This window comes from Cetorhinus maximus, chromosome 6 (assembly GCF_964194155.1).
Source record: "Cetorhinus maximus chromosome 6, sCetMax3.hap1.1, whole genome shotgun sequence".
Classification (NCBI taxonomy): domain Eukaryota; kingdom Metazoa; phylum Chordata; class Chondrichthyes; order Lamniformes; family Cetorhinidae; genus Cetorhinus; species Cetorhinus maximus.
Genome location: NC_135884.1, coordinates 19,498,205 through 19,520,708, shown reverse-complemented (window position 1 = coordinate 19,520,708; position 22,504 = coordinate 19,498,205). Strand labels below are relative to the sequence as shown.

At 42.3% G+C, this 22,504-nt stretch overlaps 1 protein-coding gene across 1 annotated transcript in view; it reads left to right on the top strand.

Moving 5' to 3' along the window:
* Positions 1-22,504, top strand: part of stab1 (stabilin 1) — a 260,057-nt gene that overhangs the window by 215,437 nt on the left and 22,116 nt on the right. Inside the window, exons 55-60 of the mRNA XM_078543330.1 lie at positions 7,162-7,402; positions 10,862-11,011; positions 11,470-11,574; positions 14,150-14,257; positions 18,426-18,619; positions 19,949-20,090. Coding sequence (XP_078399456.1) covers positions 7,162-7,402; positions 10,862-11,011; positions 11,470-11,574; positions 14,150-14,257; positions 18,426-18,619; positions 19,949-20,090 — 940 coding nt within the window. The remainder of the gene's footprint in view (positions 1-7,161; positions 7,403-10,861; positions 11,012-11,469; positions 11,575-14,149; positions 14,258-18,425; positions 18,620-19,948; positions 20,091-22,504) is intronic.

The window sequence follows — 22,504 nt, the reverse complement described above, 5'->3', positions numbered from 1 at the left end:
GATGTTCAGTTCCCATCCTTGGTCACCCTGCAGCCATGTCTCCATAATTGCAACTATATTATAACTGTTTACATCTATTTGCACTGTTAATTCATCTACCTTATTGCGAATGCTCCATGTTTTAAGAATACAATGCCTTTAGACTTGTCTTTTAAACCTTGTTAGTCATCTTAGCTTTATTTTGCCCCCATTTGTTTTTTGCCCTTGTTTTTTTCTGCCTTCCACTTTTGCTTCTTACTTTTCTGTCTTTTATTTCTATCCTTGTTTCCCTCTCCTTTGTCTCCCTGCTCAGGTTCCCACCCACCTGCCATTCTAGTTTAAACCCTGCCCGACCGCACTAGCAAACACCCCCCCCACCCGGCCCCCACGGACATTGGTCCCAATCCTGCCCAGATGCAACCCATCCTGTTTGTACTGGTCCCACCTCCCCCAGAACTAGTCCCAATGTCCCAGGAATCTGAATCCCTCCCCGCTACACCATTTCTTCAGTCACATATTCATCTGATATATCCTGCTATTTCTACTCTCACTAGCACGTGGCACTGGTAGTAATCCTGAGATTACTACCTTTGAGGTCCTACTTTTTAATTTACGTCCTAACTCCCTATATTCAGCTTGTAGGACCTCATCCCTTTTTTACCTATGTCGTTGATACCAATATGTATCACAACCACTGGCTGTTCACCCTCCCACTTCAGAATGCCCTGCAGCCTCTCCGAGACATACTTGACCCTGGCACCAGGGAGGCAACATACCATCCTGGAGTCTCTTTTACGGCCGCAGACACACCTGTCTGTTCCCTTTACTATTTAATCCCCTATCACCATAGCCCTGCCACTCTTCTTCCTCCCCTCTTGTGCAGCAGAGCCATCTGTGGTGCCATGGACTTGGCTCCTGCTGCTTTCCCCTGAGAAGCCATCTCCCCCAACAATATCCAAAACGGGAGATCTGTTAGGGAGGGGGACGGCCACATGGGACTCCTGTACTACCTGCCTTCATCTACTCTGCCTGGTGGTGACCCACCCCCTTTCTGCCTGTTCAGTCTTTACCTGCTGTGTGACCACCTCACTGAACGTGCTATCCACGATAATCTGCAGCAGGTGGCAGCAGGGACCTCCCTGGCCTCCAGCACTTGAAGGACTGCTGGAGGCCAGAACTTTGCTGATTCAGAGTCAGATGATGAACTCGGTCATGTCATAGTTGCTGGAGCTGCAAAGGCAAGCTCGGGAACATCAGGAAGGGATGTCCATTGCACTCCTCAGATTGCAAGACATGATGAAGGAGTCCATCCACCTTCAGGCTGAGGTGATAGTGCTGGCATGCCAACACACTGAGGTCAACACTGGAAGGATGGCGGCCGCCATGGAGATCTTGGTCCAGGACATTGCTTCTGCACTGCTGCGCAGGTTCAACTCCATTGCTGATGCCATTGTTGCCCTCCAACTGTATGTATGTGAGAGGGGTGGGAAGCAGCTCAATCTCACTCCAGCTACCCCTTCTCCTTCACGAGTCAGCCTGGGGCCCTTGGGCATCAAAGGGAGGAGGATCAGCAGCTGTACCCCTTGGGGCCATCCATCCAGGTGACTCCCCGGTGTGTCCGACCCGTCTGAATCCCCTCTTCCTATGACCTCAGCAGCTCCAGCTGCACAGACCGCGGAGGATGCCTCTGCCAAACAACAAGACCTCCAGGTCTCTGCCCTCCAGAGGATGCCTGCTAAGGTCATCACAGACAGGGTGTAGCAGTCAGCAGGCTACCTCAACCTCCGCTGTGGATGGTCAGGGAGCACCAAGACGTAGCAGCAGGGTTAGGAAAGTTAAGAAGATGTAGTTGCGCAGCCTGGGCACAGCTGTTAATCACTTGTACATACTGTTCGCTATTGTCAATAAACTCCCAAGAATGTCTTCCTGCCTATGGTTCCTTGTTCTGATGAGCAGTGTTCATGTCACTCAGATGTAAAACCTTTCTGCACAAGGTAAATGCAGGTGTCTCATTCCAGGGCCTCTCCCCTGTGCTTTGTGCAGCCTTCAGACCAAAGTGATGGTCTGGACTCACACTCCCTGGAAACATTACTGATGCCTGCACCTCAAAGGTGTTTGTCATTGCTGCCAGATGTTGTGGGCAAGCGTCACAGAGTTCTCTAATTCTCTCTGGGTGCTTTCAGCATCTATAAGGTGGAGCTGGCCCTCATCTCTTCATCATCTGTGACCAGTGACGCTGTGTTCCTGAAGGGGTCAGGTGCTGAAACTCTTTCAAGTTATCAACAGTCACAGATTGCAACTCTTTTTCGAGTACAATCACAGTTCTTGGTTTCCGGGAGTGGGACATGAACCCACAACACTCTGATTCAAAGGCGAGAGATGCTTTTAAAGTTTAATGGCCGTGTCTCTATAATATGATCCTGACCACAGAGTGCAAGCAAGCTGCCCTCAGCCAGACAGGAGTCAGACATTCAGAGAAACTATGTGAAGATTTATGGAGCGTCCTCACTGCATGTTGTCATCCTCCAGCTCCTCCATCTCCACCTCAGCCAGCTCCTCTCCCCATTGCAGAGCCAGGTTGACGACGATGCATGACACCCTCTATGGGCTGTATTGCAGGCTCCACCAGATTGGTCCAGGCACCGGAACCTCATTTTCAGCATCCCGATGGTCTGCTCCACCTATGCGAATTGCAGCATGAGCCTCGTTATACCTTCACTCTACTGCAGTTGAGGCCGCCACATGGGTGTCATCAGCCACGGTCTCTGCCGGTAGCCCTTGTCCCCAAGGAGCCATCATCCTCCTACAATCGAGCGACTATTAGAGCCTCCACTGCATCTCCATGACAGGAGCATTCTCACAGAGGGTATTCGCGCTGCCATAAGCCAGACTGGAGTCAAACATTCATAGATGCAATGTGAGATTCTATGGTGTCCCTCACTGCATGTAGTCATCATCCTCCACAAACCTAGCAGCTATGAGGGCCTCCAGAGCATGCCTGCCTCATCTGGCCTGTGCGAGGGCCTCATTGCCGCCTTCGAGGACCTCCTCACCCTCACCCCTGTCAGTGCTCTCCTCATCCAAGGAGACCTCCAGCTCCTCCATCTCCACCTCAGCCAGCTCCTCTCCCCGTTGCAGAGCCAGGTTGACAACAATGCGTGACACCCTCTATGGACTGTTTTGCAGGCTCCACCAGTTTGGTCCAGGCACCGGAACCTTATTTTCAGCATCCCAGTGGTCTGCTCCACCAAGTTGCAATTTGCAGCATGAGCCTTGTTATACCTTCACTCTACTGCAGTCGAGGCCACCGCATGGGTATCATCAGCCATGGTCTCTGCCGGTAGCCCTTGTCCCCAAGGAGCCATCCCTGCAGTGGACCCTGGAAGACTTCAGGGATCTGTAACCAACTGAGAATGTTGGAGTCATGCACACTCCCTGGAAACCGTGCACAGACCTGCAGGATGCATTTGTGGTGGTCACACACCAGCTGCACATTCAGCAAATGGAATCCCTTGCGGTTGACATAGTTGAGCGCTTGTTGCGATGGAGATCTGAGCACCACACGAGTGCAGTCGATGGCACCCTGCACCTGTGGAAAACCCAAGATCTGGGCAAATCCAATCGCTCTTGCATCCTGGCTGTCCTGGTCTCGAGCAAAAAGCACAAAGTTGTGTGCCCTCACAAAGATGGCATTCATGACGTCATGGATGCATTTGTGGGTGGAGGCTTGTGAGATCCCACAGTGGTCATAAGTGGAGCCCTGAAAGGAGCCACTGGCATAGAAATTGAGCGCTGTGGTCACTTTCATGCCCACTGGCAGTGGATGCCCTCCATGTCCCCGTGGTGCCAAATCCTGCAGCAGCTGGCAGATGTGACCGACCAGTTCTCTAGACATGTGCAGTCTTCGGCAACACTGGTTCTCGGTCATCTGCAAGAATAAAAGGGGGCATCTATAGACCCTGGGTCTAGCTAGGCGCCGACCAGCGACAGCTTGTGGTGGCTCTTCAGCGACATGCGTGATAGCCCCAGCCGCCCCTTCTTCCAGAGGGTGCTGCTCCTGCCTCTGCACAGCCAGGTGCCTCAATCACTCTCTTCTCCATCATCTTTGCTCTCTGTACGCCACGAGGCATACAGCTAGTTCACGAGGCTCCATGATCTTGATGTACTCCTATTGCAGGATGAAAGAGAGAGACAGGTGGGTTAGCAGGGTATACTAAGAACCAATCTTGGTTAAGTCTGAAGGCCCCTTAACGTATCCCAGAGAGTGCTGGCCACCAGTTGGATCGACAGAGATTCATGCCCAAATGGCTGCCCGAAACCTCACCCACCTCCGTCTCACTCTAACCGACTGATTGGCGGCAGCTTTGCCCATTGGACTGCATGCTGTGCTCTCAGCTCAGGTGCAGGCATTCTCCTAACCTGCACTGCATGTCTGCACTGTTAGCTTGAACCATGAAGGAGACTGGTCCAAACCTGAATGATGACATTGCAAGGGGCTGTGAGCGCCTCCACCAGTGACTGCTCCACAGCCAGCTTAGCAAGGAGAGTGCACAACGTGCCCAGTCGTTCAACTGTTCTGCAGTCCACTAAAATGCTCATTAGTTTGCAGTCTGTGCCCAAGGGGTGAAAAGCTCTGGAGCACTTGGTGACACTTTGATGCTTCTGCGTTCCTTGAGTGGGCAAAGAAGCTAGGAGCCCAACTCCAATCATGTCAATGTGGTTGCTCCTGAACTGCTTCAGCTGAAGAGGTATGGTCACTTTATACAAGGTTTCCTTAATGCGTGGCTGCTTCCTTCCCCAACCCCCCTCCCCCACCTGCACATGCTTGTGCGCTACCTTCAACTGCAGGACAGCCCTTGCCTGCCCCCTCTAATGTGCCTCAACTGGAGGGCAACCCTTTGCACACCCCCCCCAAATCACCTCAGCCGCAGGGCAGCACTTGCCCCCTCCCCAAATCACCTCAATCGCAGGGCAACCTTTGCCCCCTTGCCCAACATGCCTCAACCACAGGGCAGCCCCTGCTTCCCACCCCACAAAGCGCTGCAACCTTGAAGTCCAACAGACGACCCAGGCGAGCACACACAATGTTACTGTGCACTCGCCTCTGAGTTCTCCTCAAAGTGCAGCCCTCTAAGTGCACTCCTTATATATGTTGTTGTGAAACACTTTGGCATGCAATCACGTCGACGTAGGTGGACAATCCAGAGGGAGGACAATTCCGGCGTGCTGGCCTTGTAATGATATGCTGATGTATTACAATGAGATCCCCAATGTCCAATGGCAGGAAATGCAGCTTGCCATCGGCAGGGAGAATAGATGATCGTAAACTGATTTTTGGTCTTCTCGCCATATTGCCCGCTCAAACCATCGAACACACCCGATGCCGGCAGGCACGGAAAATCCTGGCCATAATCTAATACTAGCTACAGGACATTTTTCTCAATAGCTTATATTTGCTGATGTCCATTTCCATGGTGATCACCGACCTTTCCTCAGCTTTCCTCATTCACTGTCAGTGTTTCCTTTAACCCTTGTTTAAAAACTCAGACTTGAAATCAAACTATCCAAATTTTCATTAACCATATCAAAAAAAGAATCTGGTACCAGGGATGAGGGACTTTAATTAATAAGGAGGGATATGGATGAGTTAGAACACTTGGAACAGAGAAAACAAACTGATAGAGGTTTCCAAGACAATGGGAGGTTTTGATAGAGTAGATAAAAACTATTCCTTATAGCAAGTGGGTCACGAGCCAGAAGTCATAGATTTAAAATCATTGTCAAAAGATCTGGAGGGGATATAAGGAGAAATGTTTTCACTTAAGAGAATTGTCAGGATCAGGAATGGTCTGACTGATATAAAAGCAAAATACTGCGGATGCTGGAAATCTGAAACAAAACCAAAAATAGCTGGAAAAGCTCAGCAGGTCACAGCATTTGCGGAGAGGAACACAGTTAACGTTTCGAGTCCGTATGACTCTTCATCAGAACTAAGGAAAAATAGAAATGAGGTGAAAGTTATGACAGGCTGCCTAAAAAGGGTTAGTAGGTAAATACACCATGTGATCGCTTAGTAAACCACAATGACTAGGAAGGAACACCAATTCATGTTCCTTGCTGTTAGTCAATCTCAGCTAAGGCAGCAGTGGATGGAGGAGGGTGACTGCAACAAGAATCACAGCCTTCAGTAAAGGAAAGAACATTGGCAGGAGGTTAGAGAGCAAGAAGATTGTTGTAATTTAGTTAATGTGTTAAGGTGACTATGTAACCCACAAGAGTAAAATCTGAGCTCTTTATTGCATCATTAGAAGAACGAGATTAATCTGTAGACACTCACTACCAGCGCAGTGCAATAACATCAAAGAAATACTTATGATAGTCAAAACCAACACAAGTTATTTTGACTGAAAATTTTAGATTCTGTTGTAATGTAATCACTGCAATGCAGTGTCATCAAGAATTCACAGGAAAATGAAGTGCAGCGAAGAACAGGATAATAGGAAAATAATCTCAGGGGAAGGATTGATAACATAATGTGCTATCATCTAGCCATAGTAACAAAGGACCATAAGTATCTCTCTCCATTAGAGAGAGAGAATTTTGGCAACTTGTAGCTTGAGGGGCACCACTCAGCAGTGTTGAGCAGGGCAGGGCAAGGCAAGGAGGCTAAGACCTCCATGAAATACCACAGCTGGCACAGGGATTGAAACTGCACCATTGGCATCATTCTGCATCATACTCTCACCATCTAGCCAACCGAGCTAACCGACTCCCCACTGATAACATAATAAATGCACGAATAAGGTGAAATTCAAACCATCTGAACTACCAACTACCCTTTTTTTTCTTGGCCCCACCTTATTTTTAGCCATACAAATTAAGCCCAATCCATTGCTGACTGTTTAATAAGAGTTTGCGGGGCAGGTATAATACTTGGTGTGTGACTGAAAACTGAAACCTGTTGGGAAAAAAGATAATATTGCTAGAATTTAATCTGCAATGTATTACCAAAAAAGAACTTGGCTCTGTGGATGGTTTTATAGTCCTAAAGCAGAACTCTAATGGAATTAATAGGTTATTTTTAGAATATTATTGCATTAAGCAGCTTGCTAGGTATTCCACTAATTTGCTATTGAGAAATAGAATTCTGTGAGATCCTTACTTTTGCTTTTTAATTTTAAGGATGGTTCAGATTACCAAAACTGTTCGTACAGCCAAAGGAACATGGCAGGGAGACATCTATCTCACCTTCGGGACCTGTTCAGCGATCAGATATATTTGCCTGCGTTTCCCTATTCTGTTATCAGAGGAAAGTGGTTTCGTCATAGTCCAATCCATGTTTTACGTGGCTGCAGCAGACAATGTGTTAACCCCCTATGGATTCCCCAGTGTTGCAAAAATCATTATGGCCCTTATTGTCAAGGTAATGCCCAGAGATGGCACACATGTCACAATTCTATCACCATTGTATTGTTTCAAATATATGCACTGCTTTTGCCTCTATTTGTCAGTGTTTCTTCTTGATGTTGAGTACATTTCCCTTTAACTTTCAATGAATCACACTATTAACCAGCAACAAGCAAAAAACTGAATATTTGAAGCTAAGCTTTGAATGGGTTCACTCTTATGTGGATAGAGTAAAGTTCTCCTTAGAGCAGAGAAGGTTAAGGTGAGATTTAACAGAGGAGTTCAAAATTATGAAGGTCTTTGATAGAGTAAATAGGGAGAAACTCTTTCCACTAGCAGGAAGACACAGATTGAAGGTAATTGGCAAAAGAGCCAGAGGAGAATTTTTTTATGCAGGAGTTGTTATGATCTGAAATGCACTACATGATTGGATGGTGAAAGGAGATTCAGTAGTAACTTTCAAAACATAACTGGATAAACACTTGAAATGGAAACATTAGCAGGGCTATCGGTAAAGACCATGGGAGCGAAACTAATCTTTCAAACAGCTGGCACAGGCACAATGGGCCTCCTTCCTAGCTGCATGATCTAGGATTCAAGACCTTGTATGTAGGAGTTTTAATTGTTTTTTGGTTGGAAGTTTGATGTGTTTGTGCTGGGTGAGGGCTCAAAGACACGGGTAAAAAAGTGACAAGGGCTCTAATCTTTGGTACACTGAGCTTTTTGACCCAGAAACATTATTCTTCAGAGCTGAGTACTTGTTATGCTGATTGTTTCATATGCTGTACAATGTCACTTCAAATTTTTAATCAGAATAAGACTTTGAAACATGTTAGCTGATAAATCTCATTTACCTCTTACAGGTGATTATTCATGTTTGAGTTGAGGAAGGAAATAGCGTCGATTGTTAACTCTTGACCAAATATTTCTATTAGCAAGTACTACGGGATTTGGGGATATGATTTGAAAATAATTTTTGTTTTAGGTTTTGATTGCACTACACTGCCAGTCTGAAAACAGTAACTGTGAAGTATAACTGGCTGATCTTAATTTGCACTTTCTGCAGGGTATGGTTCTGACAGCGAGCTCTGCATGTGCGTGCGTACACACTTGTGGAAAGCTTCAATGAATTACCTGAACTTTTTTTAAGACCAGCTTTAGACAGCAATAGAACTGTATTGCAACAGTTTTAAAAGGCCTAATAATGTAAGATACAATCATTCAAGGATGTCAGTCTTCTTGAGTAATCTGGAATCAATTGGGACTTGACCTCAGTCTTAAGAAACTATTTTGTATCAACATAGAGGCAACAGTATAACTCTATCTTTTATCTAATGGAGACTGAGGCTGATAGTTGGGTACAGATAGATTTTAAAATGCTGCATTGTTCCCTATGGAAAAAGTCCCTTCTTCAGCATTTCTGCACTATTGTTTTAAGATAATAGGTGTAACCTATTTTTGTTAGAAATATTGTCAATGTTTTATTTAAGTATATAAATTAACAAGTATAATAAGACAAACTCAAGGTTGTTTCTTGGTGCTACATTATTTTTCTGCTTGCTGACTCAGAACAAAGAGAGAGGAAAAATAACAAAGGAATCAGCTGACCCATTGCCTGATGAATCACGTGACAAAAACTCATGACTGAGATGCCATGCATTAACATTCAATGTGTCTCATGTTGCAGCATTCTCTCTTCTTTTCCAAAGTGTTCTTTGATCTCTGTTTTGAAAATCGCCTTAAAATGGGAACTCAAGTTAAGTTATTTGTCCTGTTACGACCAAAGATCCATATTAGTTTTATTGATCATAAGATCATAAGAAATAGGGGCAGGAGGAGGCCATTCTGCCCCTCGAGTCTGCAATACCATTCAAAAAGATCATAGCTGATCTGATTGTGACCTTAACTCCACTTTCCTGCCACCAATCCCTGACCCCCATAACCCTGACACCCTTGTCAATAAAAAATCTGTCCAATTCAGCATTGAATATATTCAATGGCCCAGCCTCCACTGCTGTCTGGGGAAGAGAATTCTAAAGTCTAATGATCTTCTGAGAGAAAAAATTCCTCCAAGTCTCCATTTTAAGTGGGAGACCTCTACCCACAAGAGATAACACCCTCCCAGCAACCACCCTATGAAGCCCCCTCAGAATCTTATATGTTTCAATAAGATCAAGTTTCATTTTTCTAAATTCCAAAGAGTATCAGCCTAACTTGTTACCTTTCCCAAGACAACCCCTTCATCCCAGGAATCAGCCAAGTGAACCATCTCTGAACTGCTTCCAATGCAATTATATCCCTCCTTAAGTAAGGAGAACAAAGTTGTACTGGGGGTGACAGAGCCGGTGAGAATATTTAACTTTTTGGGGATGAAATTAGTCTTCGTTGGTAGTAAATCAGCAGCCTGTTTTACACCAGGCCTGACTTTCTTGCCATTGACTTCAATGGAAGAGAAAATCATGAGTAGTCTAACACAGCTGCTCATTTGCTATGAACCTCTTCATACTACTCATGAAGGCAAATTTCATCTCCTGTGACACAATGGTAAGCTAAAGATGTGCATATATCTTGGTTAAAATCTAGAGCTATTACAATGCAGATATTGGAAATGGTACTCCCACTTGTACTGCCATTGCTATCAGTACCTGGTAGGCTGGGGAAAAGCAGCACGTCTGCAGTAGGATACTTTTCTTTATTGGCTAAGGCATAAATATACGAACAAGGAGGTTTTGCTAGAACTGTAAAAAAAATTAGTTAGGCCACAGATAGTGTATTACAATTCTAGTCACAGGAAAGATGTGATCTCACTAGAAAGGGTACAGAGAAGATTTACAATGATGTTGCCAGGAAAGGAGATTTTTTAGCTATGAGAATAGATTGGATAGACTGGGATTTTCTGTGGAACAGAGGAAGCTGAGTGGAGATTTAATGGTATACAAAATTATGAGAGTCTAAATAGAGTGGATACAAAGGACCTATTTCTCTCAGCAGAGAAGTCAGTAACTGGGGGCATATAGATTTAAAGATATTGACAGGATTAGAGGGAAGTTGAGGAAAAATCTTTTCAACAAGGGGATGGTGAGAGTCTGGAACTCATTACCTGAAAGGATAATAGAGGCAGAAACCCTCATGACGTTAAAAAAAAACTTGATATGCACTTGAAATGCTGTAACCAACAGGGCTACAGATCAAGAGCTGGGAATAAGAATTAAGCTGAGAAGCTCTTTTTCTTTTTTGTTCCTCACGTGTCGGTGCAGACTTGATGGGCCGAAGGGCCTCTTCTGCACTGTGCGATTCTGTGATTCCGTGATTCAGCTAGCATAGATAAAATGAGTCAAATGGCCTCCTTCTGTGCCTTGGATTTTCTGTGTTTCTATGTTTCAAATGGAGCATTTTCCTTTTGCTCCACTTCAGAGCCAAGTCCTAAAACTCTTCCTTAATATAGAAGATTTACCCTGTCACTTTATTATTTCAGTGTGTCCTGGAGGAATACAGTCCCCTTGCAGTTCTCATGGAAGTTGTAATGATAGAAGACTTGGAAATGGAACATGCCAGTGCTCAGTGGGGTTCAGTGGAACAGCCTGTGAACTATGCGAATCGGGCAGATATGGACCAAACTGCGAAAGTATGTATTGCATCCAGCTCAATGTACTCGGACTTGCTGTAAGATAAGTTGGTAGTTTTGTTTTGTATTTCACAACTGGTAATTTACAGTTCCCAAATGCATGATCTAGTTTGCCACTGAGTTCCTTACTTATTTTTTGTACCTTGTTGAGGCTGAATGTCTTTGAAACCTACTTGCTCAAATATACAGAATTAACGCAGCTTGCAAATACCGTACACTGAACTGCTATATTCACATAGATCATTCACCTCCTAGCATTACTTTAGCTTCTGTACAAAAGTTGCCAAGTGATAAAGGTTACAATCATTTGGTATCTCTGCAAAGAATTTGCTTATGGTCTTGATGGTGAATATGACTGGTCCGTTGTTGTTATAATATATACATTTGATGTCACCTGGATTTAGTCCTGTGGAGGAACTATTGCCATTTTCAAACCTTATTTTTTTTAAATCACACAGAATGTAATTGCACAGAAAATGGAATCTGTGATGAAGGAATTTCTGGTGAAGGAACCTGTTTCTGCAGAGAAGGTTGGACAGGAAAATACTGTGAAACAAGATCTGGCAAGTAATTTTACATATTTAGTTCTAAAATTAATATTGGGCTCACTAATTAATGTTATCTCACGGCATACTGTCGTTGTGACAACCTGGTTATTTGTAACATACACTGATGCAAGTCAATTTTTAATGTGTATGGTTTCATAATTTATCAAAGCTAAAGGAAGAAGTTTAATAGTTGCAGTAATTGACAAATGACAAACTTCAATTGCTAGAATTAACTCACTTGATAAAGAAAATCATTACGATTGAGAAATTGCAAAATTCTCAATGTGAATTACATTGTACCAATTGAATAAGTATTTTATAAATTAGGATTACCAAATAAATTAGTATAGCTTTCACTGTTCTTATGCTAGCAGTAAAGTCAACTTGAGTCCCACTTTAATCTTACAGCAAAGTTTTTGTTAACATTCATGGACCGAGGAATAAATACTTCTAATACTGAAAATAATGGCCCTGATTTTGCACTCAGCAGTGAAGCAAGGGCACTTGTCGCTGAATTTGAAGAAAGCTGCGCTGAGAGTTCTAGAGATCTTTGTGGGAAAAACCTTAATTCTTTTGACATGCAATTGATTGCAGCATAGTTTAAGGGGGGAGGGGGGGGTTCCAATGTGGAGCTGCAATGAGGTCATCAAATTGTCCAAACAGCCAAACACATTAAAGAATACTCACAGATAGCTAATCAGGAAACAAAAAGCACTTATAATCAAATCACTTCTAAAAATAAAAATTGGGACATACACCGGGGGTGAAAGTATAATCTGAACAATCATGAAAAAAAATATTTTTTTTAACTATCTAAAAAAGTCTTGTTAAAAAGATCCAGTAATTTATCATAATGGAGACATTTAACAATATTTCACACATTTTTGGTTCAGTGCCAAATTGGTGGTTTAGCAGTAGTTATTACTCAGATCACTTTTTAAAGACCCAGTTGTAGCTCATTGAACAAGACTTAAGTTTTATGGGGTTCCTAACTGCAAAAGGAGAGCAGAAAAGGAAAAGTTATTGCCAGATCAATTGATTCCATTGATAATTGGCTCTGGGGATAGCGTTGGTGTGGGAGGCAGGGGAGAATCTACAGCATATTCTGCGGGCCAGCAATGAATGACAGGCCATGACTTCAGGATTTCTCCATCCACCTGTGCTTGTGCTAAAGCCTAAAGTTGTAGTGAGATTCAGAGGGCTAATGACACTGATAACTGATGGCTGCAATAAAAATCCTGCAAATTCTGGGCAGATATGAGTTAAAATGTTGGATTTTTGAAATTAAAACAGAAAATGACAAAATGGAAGCTGCTGCTGCAAGAAAAAAATTGATTGGTGTTTCAGGGATGACATTCTTAGACCGAAACACTAAGTCATTTTTCTCTGACAGTTGTTTGATTAACCTCCTTTACGTTAGTGCGTGATCTTCATCAAGAGAAATATCCGCATATACTTAAAACCTCATGAATTTGTGTTTCATAGGCTCTTAGCACAGAGAGTGTCATTAAAAAGAAATATTGTTCTTTGCTAAAATCCATTAGGTCTTTTAATGATAGTAATCTGTGTCTATGGGCAGAAATTTTCGCTTGGCAGGTGGGCGCACCCGACCCACTCGAACGTGAATAGACGCACGTTGATGTCGGCCGAGCATCCCAACGTCAACGCACAGTCGCGCGATAGTTCAGTCAGCGGGTGTGCACCAGAGTTAGCAAAGCGCCTGCCTACAATTAAAAGGCCTGTTAAAGCCAATAAATAATCAATTAAATTAACTTTTTTCGTTGCCCATCCAAGGGGAAAAGGTCAAGCGGTCTTTGCATTTTTTTGGAAACCTCATCCACTGGCAGGATGAGGTTTCCAAAAGCAAATAATAATAAAATAAAAGTTTTAAAATTTAATTAATAACATGTCCCTGCTCATGTGACAGAGTCACATGAGGGGACATGTTTTATTGCATTTTTATTTTCTTCATTTTCTTTTTTAAAAATGCTTCATCTCCCTGAGGCAGCTCTGTGCCTCAGGGAGATTATGCAGCACTCAGCCCGCTCGCTCTCCTCCCCCCGCCCACACAGGCAGCGCTGAGCACTGCTTCTCATGTTTCACACTGGACAGGCCTTAATTGGCGTAAAATCGCAGTCCGGTCCCGAACGCGGGCGACGGTCAGCTTCCCGACCGCCCCTGCCCCTGCCAAGCCCGCCCACCAAGGGCAAAATTCTGCCCTATATTTTAGAAATTCACACTGAGCAAATATTTCCAACAATTGTAGCACTCAGTTAATATAGCAAGTGCCAGTTATCTTTGTTCTGGGCGAACTGAGCTGCATAAAGTCAAATAGAGGCAAATTACTTTATCAAGGAATTAAATTATGTTGACTTAAAACCTATATATAATTTTATTTTTAAATGTCACTGATTTTGTTACATGGATTAAAGCACAGAAAGCATCATATTGGGTAGTGATTTATCCCACTGAAAAGGAGATTGAAGCTGGTTCATTATTCTGATGAATTTTATATACTGTACATAGTGTCAATTATACTCCAACCTTGAAGCACTGACAGGATTTTTTTCCTGCTTTCTTTTAAAAATAGCTTTAAAACCTAGATGTTCTCCAAAGTGTGACATCAATGCTGTTTGCAGAACTGACAGCACGTGTGAATGCAATCCGTACTATGAAGGTGACGGAAGAAAATGTACAGGCAAGGACAAGTACTTCTGCTAAGCTTAACAAATATAATTGTAAAATCTGATTGGCTATCTAGACTTTCACACTAGTTTATATTTAGTTCAAATTTCTAGGTCCTAAAGTTACACTTTGTGGCGCTAATGGGTGAACACTATAATTCCTCTTCTCGGTATTTTGTTGATGCCATTAACCCATTTATTTTAATAAAATGAATGCTTTTGTTAAAATAGCAGAAAGATTAATTTCTGATGAAACTTGCATGTGCTAGGTCTTTATAAATTGACCTCACAGTGTCATTTCAGGGCCTCGGTGTTAGACAATACTTAGAATTTTAACGCCATAAGAGTATACAGCATGGAAGGAAGCTGCTCGGGTCATCATGCCAATGCCAATTCTTTTGCTAAAGTAGTCAAAAACTAAATCCAGAGCCTTATTTCTTTCCGTTTTGAATGTTCATTACTTTACCTTTTAAAAGAAGCAATGGTATTTGCCTCTGTTATTTTCCATGGCAAAGCATTCCTGTGTAAAGACATTTCTCATCACCACTGGCCTCACTCTCTTAGAGACAATTTTAAACCAATGGCCTCTCTTGCTGGAACTGTTCAATGATAGAATTACACAGGCTGTTCAGCCCATCATGCCTGTGCTGGCGCTGATTGTTCCACTGGAGCAATTCACTATAATCTCATTTCCCCACATTTTTAACTTCAGTTGAGAAACTGCCAAATTCAGGATGTTACCAAGGATGAGGGACTTCAGTCATGAGGAGAAATTGGAAAAGTTAGGACTGTTCTCCTTGGAACAGAGAAGGTTAAGAGAAGGCCTAATAGAGATTTTCAAGATGATGAGACATTTTGATAAAAGTAGACAGAGAAAAATTGTTCCCTCTGGTGAGTGGGTCAATAACAAAAGATCGTAGAAACAGAGCAACCATTGACAAAAAATGTAGAGGAAAGATGTGGAGAAATTTTTTTCATTTAGAGAGTTGTTTGCTCTACCTGAAGTAGTGGAAGCTTATGGCATAAGTAATTTTAAAAGGGAGTTGGACAGGTACTTGAGGATGATGAACTTAGAGGGTCACAGACAAAAGTAAGGATGAGACACTAAGTATGACTGCTCTTTCAAAGATCCCATGATGGGCTGAATGGCCTCCTTCTGTGCTATAAGTTTCAATAATTCAAAATACTGCAGCATTTTTAAAAATTCTTTGGCCAGCAGAGTCACCCAATTCACAAGGTGGAAAAATGAGCCAAAATCAATTGTGCAGGCAACAGGCAGAGGGATGTACTGCCCTGCCGCAGTTCCATGAGCCTAGCGCCTACTGGACAGAAGTACAACAGGGTCACTTTTAGCATATCAATTGGGCACCTGTTAGAGAAACTGCCCAGTTTTATTTCCAATAGGAGGGATAATCAGGCACACTCTATAACAGGCACTAAGCCAATCCCTAAGTCTCTGAAAAGATAAAAGCAGATTCTGGAACAGATTCAGCTGGCTAACACCATTAAAGTGTGATTAAGAATGATTAGAGGCAAACATTTTATGGAATGATGGAAGTTCAGATTCATGCTACAATGAGATTTCATTTAGCAATTAAATCTATAGTCACTCGATAGTACAGAACTTGAGCATAACTGAAAAAAGAGACATGCTGTCCAAGCTTTTCCTCTTGCACTCATCAGGATAGATGCAAAAATGCTAAATTTCAAAGGGAACAACAATCTATACTGCATGAGGAAAGGGGTGCTGATTGGTTGGCAAGTTGGCTCTGATTGGTTGAGATATTGCCATGACAAATGCACCAGGGAGCTGCTGCCTCTCAAGCTTTTGTTTATTCAAAAAAAGGTGTAATATCTGGACATATTCCTTTAGCCTTCAGAGGATGAGTTCCTACATATGAATATGTGTAGCTCCCAGCAAGCGTAAATGTGAGCTCGACTGATAATCTTAATTTGTTAGTGTAATTCTTAGCACACTCAGGATTGTTCAGTAAGTACTGCTGAATTGCAGTTTCACATCTAACATTAAATATTTATGATCTGAGTTTATCTGGGCTGGTTGAGTATAATCAGTGCTCTGCCTATTGTGAACAGTCGAAGGAACATGTTGTTTATTACGATTCGCACAGTCATTGAGACATATGGGCCACATACCTGGCATTGCAGCGGCACTGAAATTCATATACCACATTACTCATTTGTATCTTTTTGGCTTGATGGCAGCATCCTGTTAGTGGAAAACACCACTCGTGTTGCCACTGCAGAGTAGCAGCGTGGAAATGCCAGTTTCACCTGTTGCTCAAATCTTTGGGGTACTTTACCTTTCCAGGGTAATTTGGGGTAGGCTGGGAACTTTTCAGGTCTGAGAGTGGCAGCCTTAGGCCCATTCGTGATTATACGCAATATGTAGCGAGCAATGATCTGATTGGTGTAGCTATCATATCTTGGATAACTTAGATGCATCTTCTTTCTGCATCCATCTTGCAGTGAGCAAATGACTCGGGCCATATTTATGAGACTGCCAATAAGGCCAACCTTGGAGCTGTAGGAATCCCGACACACATATTGATCAGTGAAGGAAGGTTTGCGGTAGACAGCAGTAGAGAGCCCATTAGCAGATTTCTCGACCAGCACATTGAGGAAATGGAGCTGGTTTGATTGTTCCATTTCAAAGATGAATTTAAGCACAGGATGGAGTGCATTAAAGTATGTAAGGACATTTTTACATGCAGCTGCAGTTTCAAATATAGCAACTGTGTCATCTATGTATCAGAAATATGCAAGGGGTTATTCCATCGAAAGCATGTTTCTCATGGAAACTGATGAAAATGTTAGTGAGGGCTGGTCCTAGGGGGGATCCCATTGCAACACCATCCATTTGGGCGTACACAGTGTCATTAAAGCTGAATTCAACTGCACGAGTTGCTAAGTTCACAAGTTCAATGAATACAGATTCAGAACATGGCAGCGCATCCAGATGCTATGATATTGTGACATGACACAAATTATATGGCTTCCTCGAGCAGCACATTAGTGAACAGGCTAGCAATGTCGAACAAGCACATTGACACGGTATTGCTGTCGAAATGCAGGTTGCATATAGTCTTTGCAAAAGTGGAGGAATCCTGCAGTGTATGTTGAATACTTACTCAGAATGGGTTGTAGCAACTTGTTCAACCATTTGACCAATTCATGTTGTGCAGAACCAGTCATAGATAAGATAGGGAGTTATGGGACATCACTTTTGTGTGTCTTGGGCAAGCCCGTACAAACGTGGATATAGTGAACCATGAGGATTAATCCTACCATATACACCACATCCTATCCTATACACCATGGGCCCAAGGTCACCACTTTTGGACCTAAAAAGTGGCCAATCTACCTCAGGTTACCCAGGAAAGGTAAAGTATCTTAGAAATTAGATCAACTGATGAAGCTGGCCCTTTCACACTGCTACTATGCAGTGGCAACACGAGTGACGTTTTCTATGTGTGGAAAAGGCGTCAAGCCAAAAAAGAGGTCCTGCCTACCACACAAATAAGTAATGTGGTTTATGGATTTCAGTACCGGTGTGTCGCCAACTACATAGGCCGTACATCCCAACGACTTGTGGATCGTATCAAGCAGCATGTCCTTTATGCTGTTCACAATAGGCAGAGTACTGACCATACTCAACCAAAGCATGCTTGCAAACCTCAGAACACAATGTCTAACGTTAGATGTGGTTCCTGATTCAGCAGCATTTGCTGAACAATCCTGTGTGCTAAGAATTACACTAACAACCAATTTAAGATTATCAATCAATGTAGCTCACTTATGCTTGCTAGAAGCTACATATATTCATATACAGAGAACTGTCCTCTGCAGGCAAAAAATTATGTCCAGACATTACACCTTTTTTGAATAAACAAAAACATATGAAACAACTCCCTGGTGCATTTGCCTTGGCAACGTCTTGACCAATCAGAGCCAACTTGCCAACTAATCAGCACCCCTTTTCTCATGCAGTATAAATTGTAGCTCCCTTTGGAATATGGCATTCTTGTGTCTGTGTTGATGAGTGCAAGCCAAAAAGCTTCGACAGCATGTCTCTTTTTTGAGCAATTAAATCTATCTTGCTGATCTTGCATGAAAAAAACTGGAAGTAAAGCACATTCTTTAATTTGGTAACTTTATATGTAGTGGTTGACCGCTGCAAGAACAATAACGGAGGCTGCCATCAACATGCTGCCTGTATTCAAAGAGGGATTAACATAACCTGCGCCTGTCGATCAGAGTATGAGGGAGATGGCTATGTCTGCATTCCAATAGACAGGTGTGTCGATGGCAGAAATGGTGGATGCAGTGAGCATGCAATATGCATCAACACTGGACCAGTAAGTGCAAATATCATTAGAACTGATTAAAATTATTTTTTCCCTGAAACAAATTGCATGGTTGGAATCATGGAGAGTATTTTCTAACTTACTGCTGGTGCATAGGATGTGTTCAGATCAATTGTAGTAACTGCCCAAAATCAATAGAAGGTAAATACTGGGTTTTTGTAATGGATGTCCAATCTACAACACCAGTCACAGAGTTCTTAAAGCGTAATACATATTTCAACATCCTTACTGCAACAAGGGATAGTTAACTTTGAATTTGAGCGTATGGGCAAGGTCAGGGTTCCAGGGAATAACACTCTTGGAAAGAGTTCCACCAACAAAAAATGTTAGTGTACTTTCACAAGAAGAGAAGCATTTACACTTGCATTCCATTTGGCTCTCAAACAACCCCAGAATATGTAGAGTATCTAGCAAAAAAAGATGGGGATAGAGGAAGAAATTAACAGACTGTGGACAAACCAGGTGAAGTAAGAGAAGCAGAAAGAGTCCAGTTGTACCAACACAATTAAGTTTGTTCATTTGCACCATTTCCACGCACAAGTTAGAATTCAGTCTAAATTGTTTTAGCTGTGTTTGCACTAAAAGCTTTTTATGTCCTGATTTCTATATTAGTCAATGCTAATAAAAGGAAAATATTCAGTCTAGTTTCTGGAAAGGATCACATTTTCACATACAGACTGCTAACAGTCAGTCATCTGCCTGCTAATGAATATCATACATTTGGAGTGACCAATTTTGAGGCCACAGATTGATGGACATCCCACAAGATAAAGACACTGTTACTGTCAAGATACCTAGGATAGTCTTTGAGGGCAGTAACCAAGAATTTCAAGTCCTACCTTCCCAACCTCCTATTTGAAGGGAAACAGTGTGATGCCGGTCATGCTTTGAAAGCAGTGAATAAAACGCCGTCTATCAAATAATTTTAGTAAAAAATACTTCCATTCAGTTAGAAAAAAAGTTTAAAAAGGAATGAATCATAAATAAACCGCTTTCCAAAATTACATGGCTGAAATTCCTCTCTCTTCTCCCATAGGGGAAGTGTAATTTCCAGACAGTTTTTTTTTTACAGGATTAGTTTTTGTATTTGGTGAATTTAAAAGGGTATATTAAATTTTGGTGTTTTTCTAGCCTTTTTAGATGTTCTGCAATTAATTTGTGCTCTTAAATGATATGGAACACATTTTGAAATAATTTTGTGACAGCCATTGTAATATTCATAATTTATAGTTCTTTTTAAACTTTTCAGTTTTGGCACGTTTAATGATTAGCTTATGAAATTAGTTAATTCTCAACATTTGAAAAAATCTTCTGTTGTAGAACAAACGGAGGTGTGAATGCAAAGAAGGATTCAGAGGTGATGGTATCCAGTGTCTGGTTAATGCCAAACCTCCTGTAGATCGCTGCCTTGCAATGAACCTATGTCATTCTAATGCCTTTTGCATTGATCTCCACTTCAAAGGTTAGAATTTATTTTGCTACCTTGCATCATTTTATTTATTTTTTAAATTTGTTATGATTAAGAAGGTTACATAACCAACAAAGTTTTCATTTGCATCAACCCAGGAAGCTTTTGTTTTAATAACTGCTGCTCGAAACAGAAGCAATCCCTTGCACAATTTGGAGACCAACGTTATCAAGATTCAGCAATTCAGTTGGTAGTGCAAAAATACGTTTGGGTATCACTGAAAAAAGAGACATGAAGAAGCTTTTCATCTTGCACTCATCAGGACATTCACAAGAATACCAAATGTAAAGGGAACAACAATTTATACTTCATGAGAAGAGAGCGCTGATTGGTTGGCAACTGGATTCTGATTGGTAGAAGTGTTGCCATGGAGAAGGCATTAGTTAAGTGATAACTGATAGTTAACTGCCAAGCTTTGTTTAAATTCAAACCAGGCAGGTTGAGTCTGATTGGTCAAGGCATTGCCCTGGTGAATAAACCAGAATAATTCTTAGAACATTCAGGATTGTTTAGCAAATGTTGTCCAATCATTGAATCACATCTAATGTTGAACACTGTTTTGAGTTTTGCTATCATGGGCTGATTGGGTACGGTCAGTACCTAGCCTGTTGCGAACAGCCGAAGGGACATGCTGTTTGATACAATTTGCCAGTCTTTGGGGCATATGGCCTACATACCTAGCACCACTGCAGCACTGAAATTCATATGTCACATTACTCATTTGTGTGATAGACAGAATGTCCTTTTAACTTGATGGCAGCATCCTGTTAGTGGCAAATACCACTATTGCATAGTGGCAGTGTGAAACTGCTACCTTCACCTGTTCATCAAATTTTTGAGATACCTTACCCTTCCGGGGTAACCTGAGGTAGACTGGGCACTTTTCAAGACCGAAAGTGGCGGCGTTAAGCCCATGACTTTGCACAATATACAGCAAGCAATGACCTGATCAGGGTAGCCATTATCTCACAGGATAGCTTTGATGTACCCTATTTCAGCATCAAGCTTTCACAGTGAACAAATGACTTGGGCCCTATTTATGAGGTTGCTAATAAGGCCAAAAATATACGCTTGGAATTGTAGGAATCCCAACACATATATCAACCAGTGAAGGTAGGCTTGCAGTAGACGGTAGTAGAGGAGCCCTGGCAGATTTCTCAACTAGCACATCAAGAAAAGGGAGCTCATTTGTCTGCATTATCAAGTGAAAAAGGCGTTCTGTCCATCACGCAAATGAGTAATGTGATAAATGAACTTCAGAGCCAGTGTGATGCTAGGCATGTAGGCCATATGTTCCAAAAACTGGTAGATTGTATCAAACAGCATGTCCCTTCTGCTGTTCACAACAGGCAAGGTACTGGTCGTACCCAACTAGCCTGTGCTTGCAAAACTCAAAACACAGCGTCCAACATTAGATATGATTCCACAATTTACAGACATTAGCTAAACTTGAGTGTTCAAAGAATTACATTAACAACCAAGATTATCAGTTGGACTTGCAGTGTGGTGTAGAAACATAGAAACATAGAAAATAGGAGCAGGAGTAGGTCATTTGGCCCTTCGAGCCTGCTCCGCCATTCAATATAATCATGGCACTTACGTATACTAGAAGCTAGATATATTAATACATAGAGCCCTGTTCTTTGTAGATAGAAAGAACATGTACACGCAACACGCCTATTTCAGCAGAACAAAATAGGCGGCAGCCATTCTCTGGTTCATTCGCCAGGGCAATGCTTTGACCAATCAGAGTCAACCTGCCTGGTTTGAACTTAAACAAAGCTTGGCAGTTATCTGTCAGTCATCAGTTAACTGATGCATTCTCCATAGTAACACCTCTACCAATTAGAACCCACTTGCCAACCAATCAACACTGTCTTCTCATACAGTTTGAATTGTTGTGCCCTTTACATTTGGTCTTTTTGTGAATGTCCTGATGAGTGCAAGATGAAAAGCTTCAACATGTCTTTTTTTTCAGTGATACTCAAGTTCTGCACTACCAAATGATTGAAAGTACATCTATTAATTCATGGGATGTGGACAACACTGGAAATGCCAGCATTTATTGCCCATCGTTAATTGTCATTGTGGTGGTGAGCCACCTTCTTGAATTGCTGCAATCCATGTAGTGTAGATACTCCCAAAGTTAGATAGGGAGTTCAGGGATTTTAACTCAGCAACAATGAAGGAATAGTGATACATTTCCAAGTCAGTATAATGCGTAACTTGCATGAAAACTGAAGCTGGTGGTGTTCCCATGTGCCTACTGACCTTGTCTTTCTTGCTGATGGAGCTTGCAGGTTTGGAAGATGCTAACAAAGAAGCCTTCGGGAGTTGCTGCAATGCACCTTGTGCACCGTGCAGCCATGTTGTTCCTCTATTGGAGGGAATGAGTGTTTAAGGTGGTA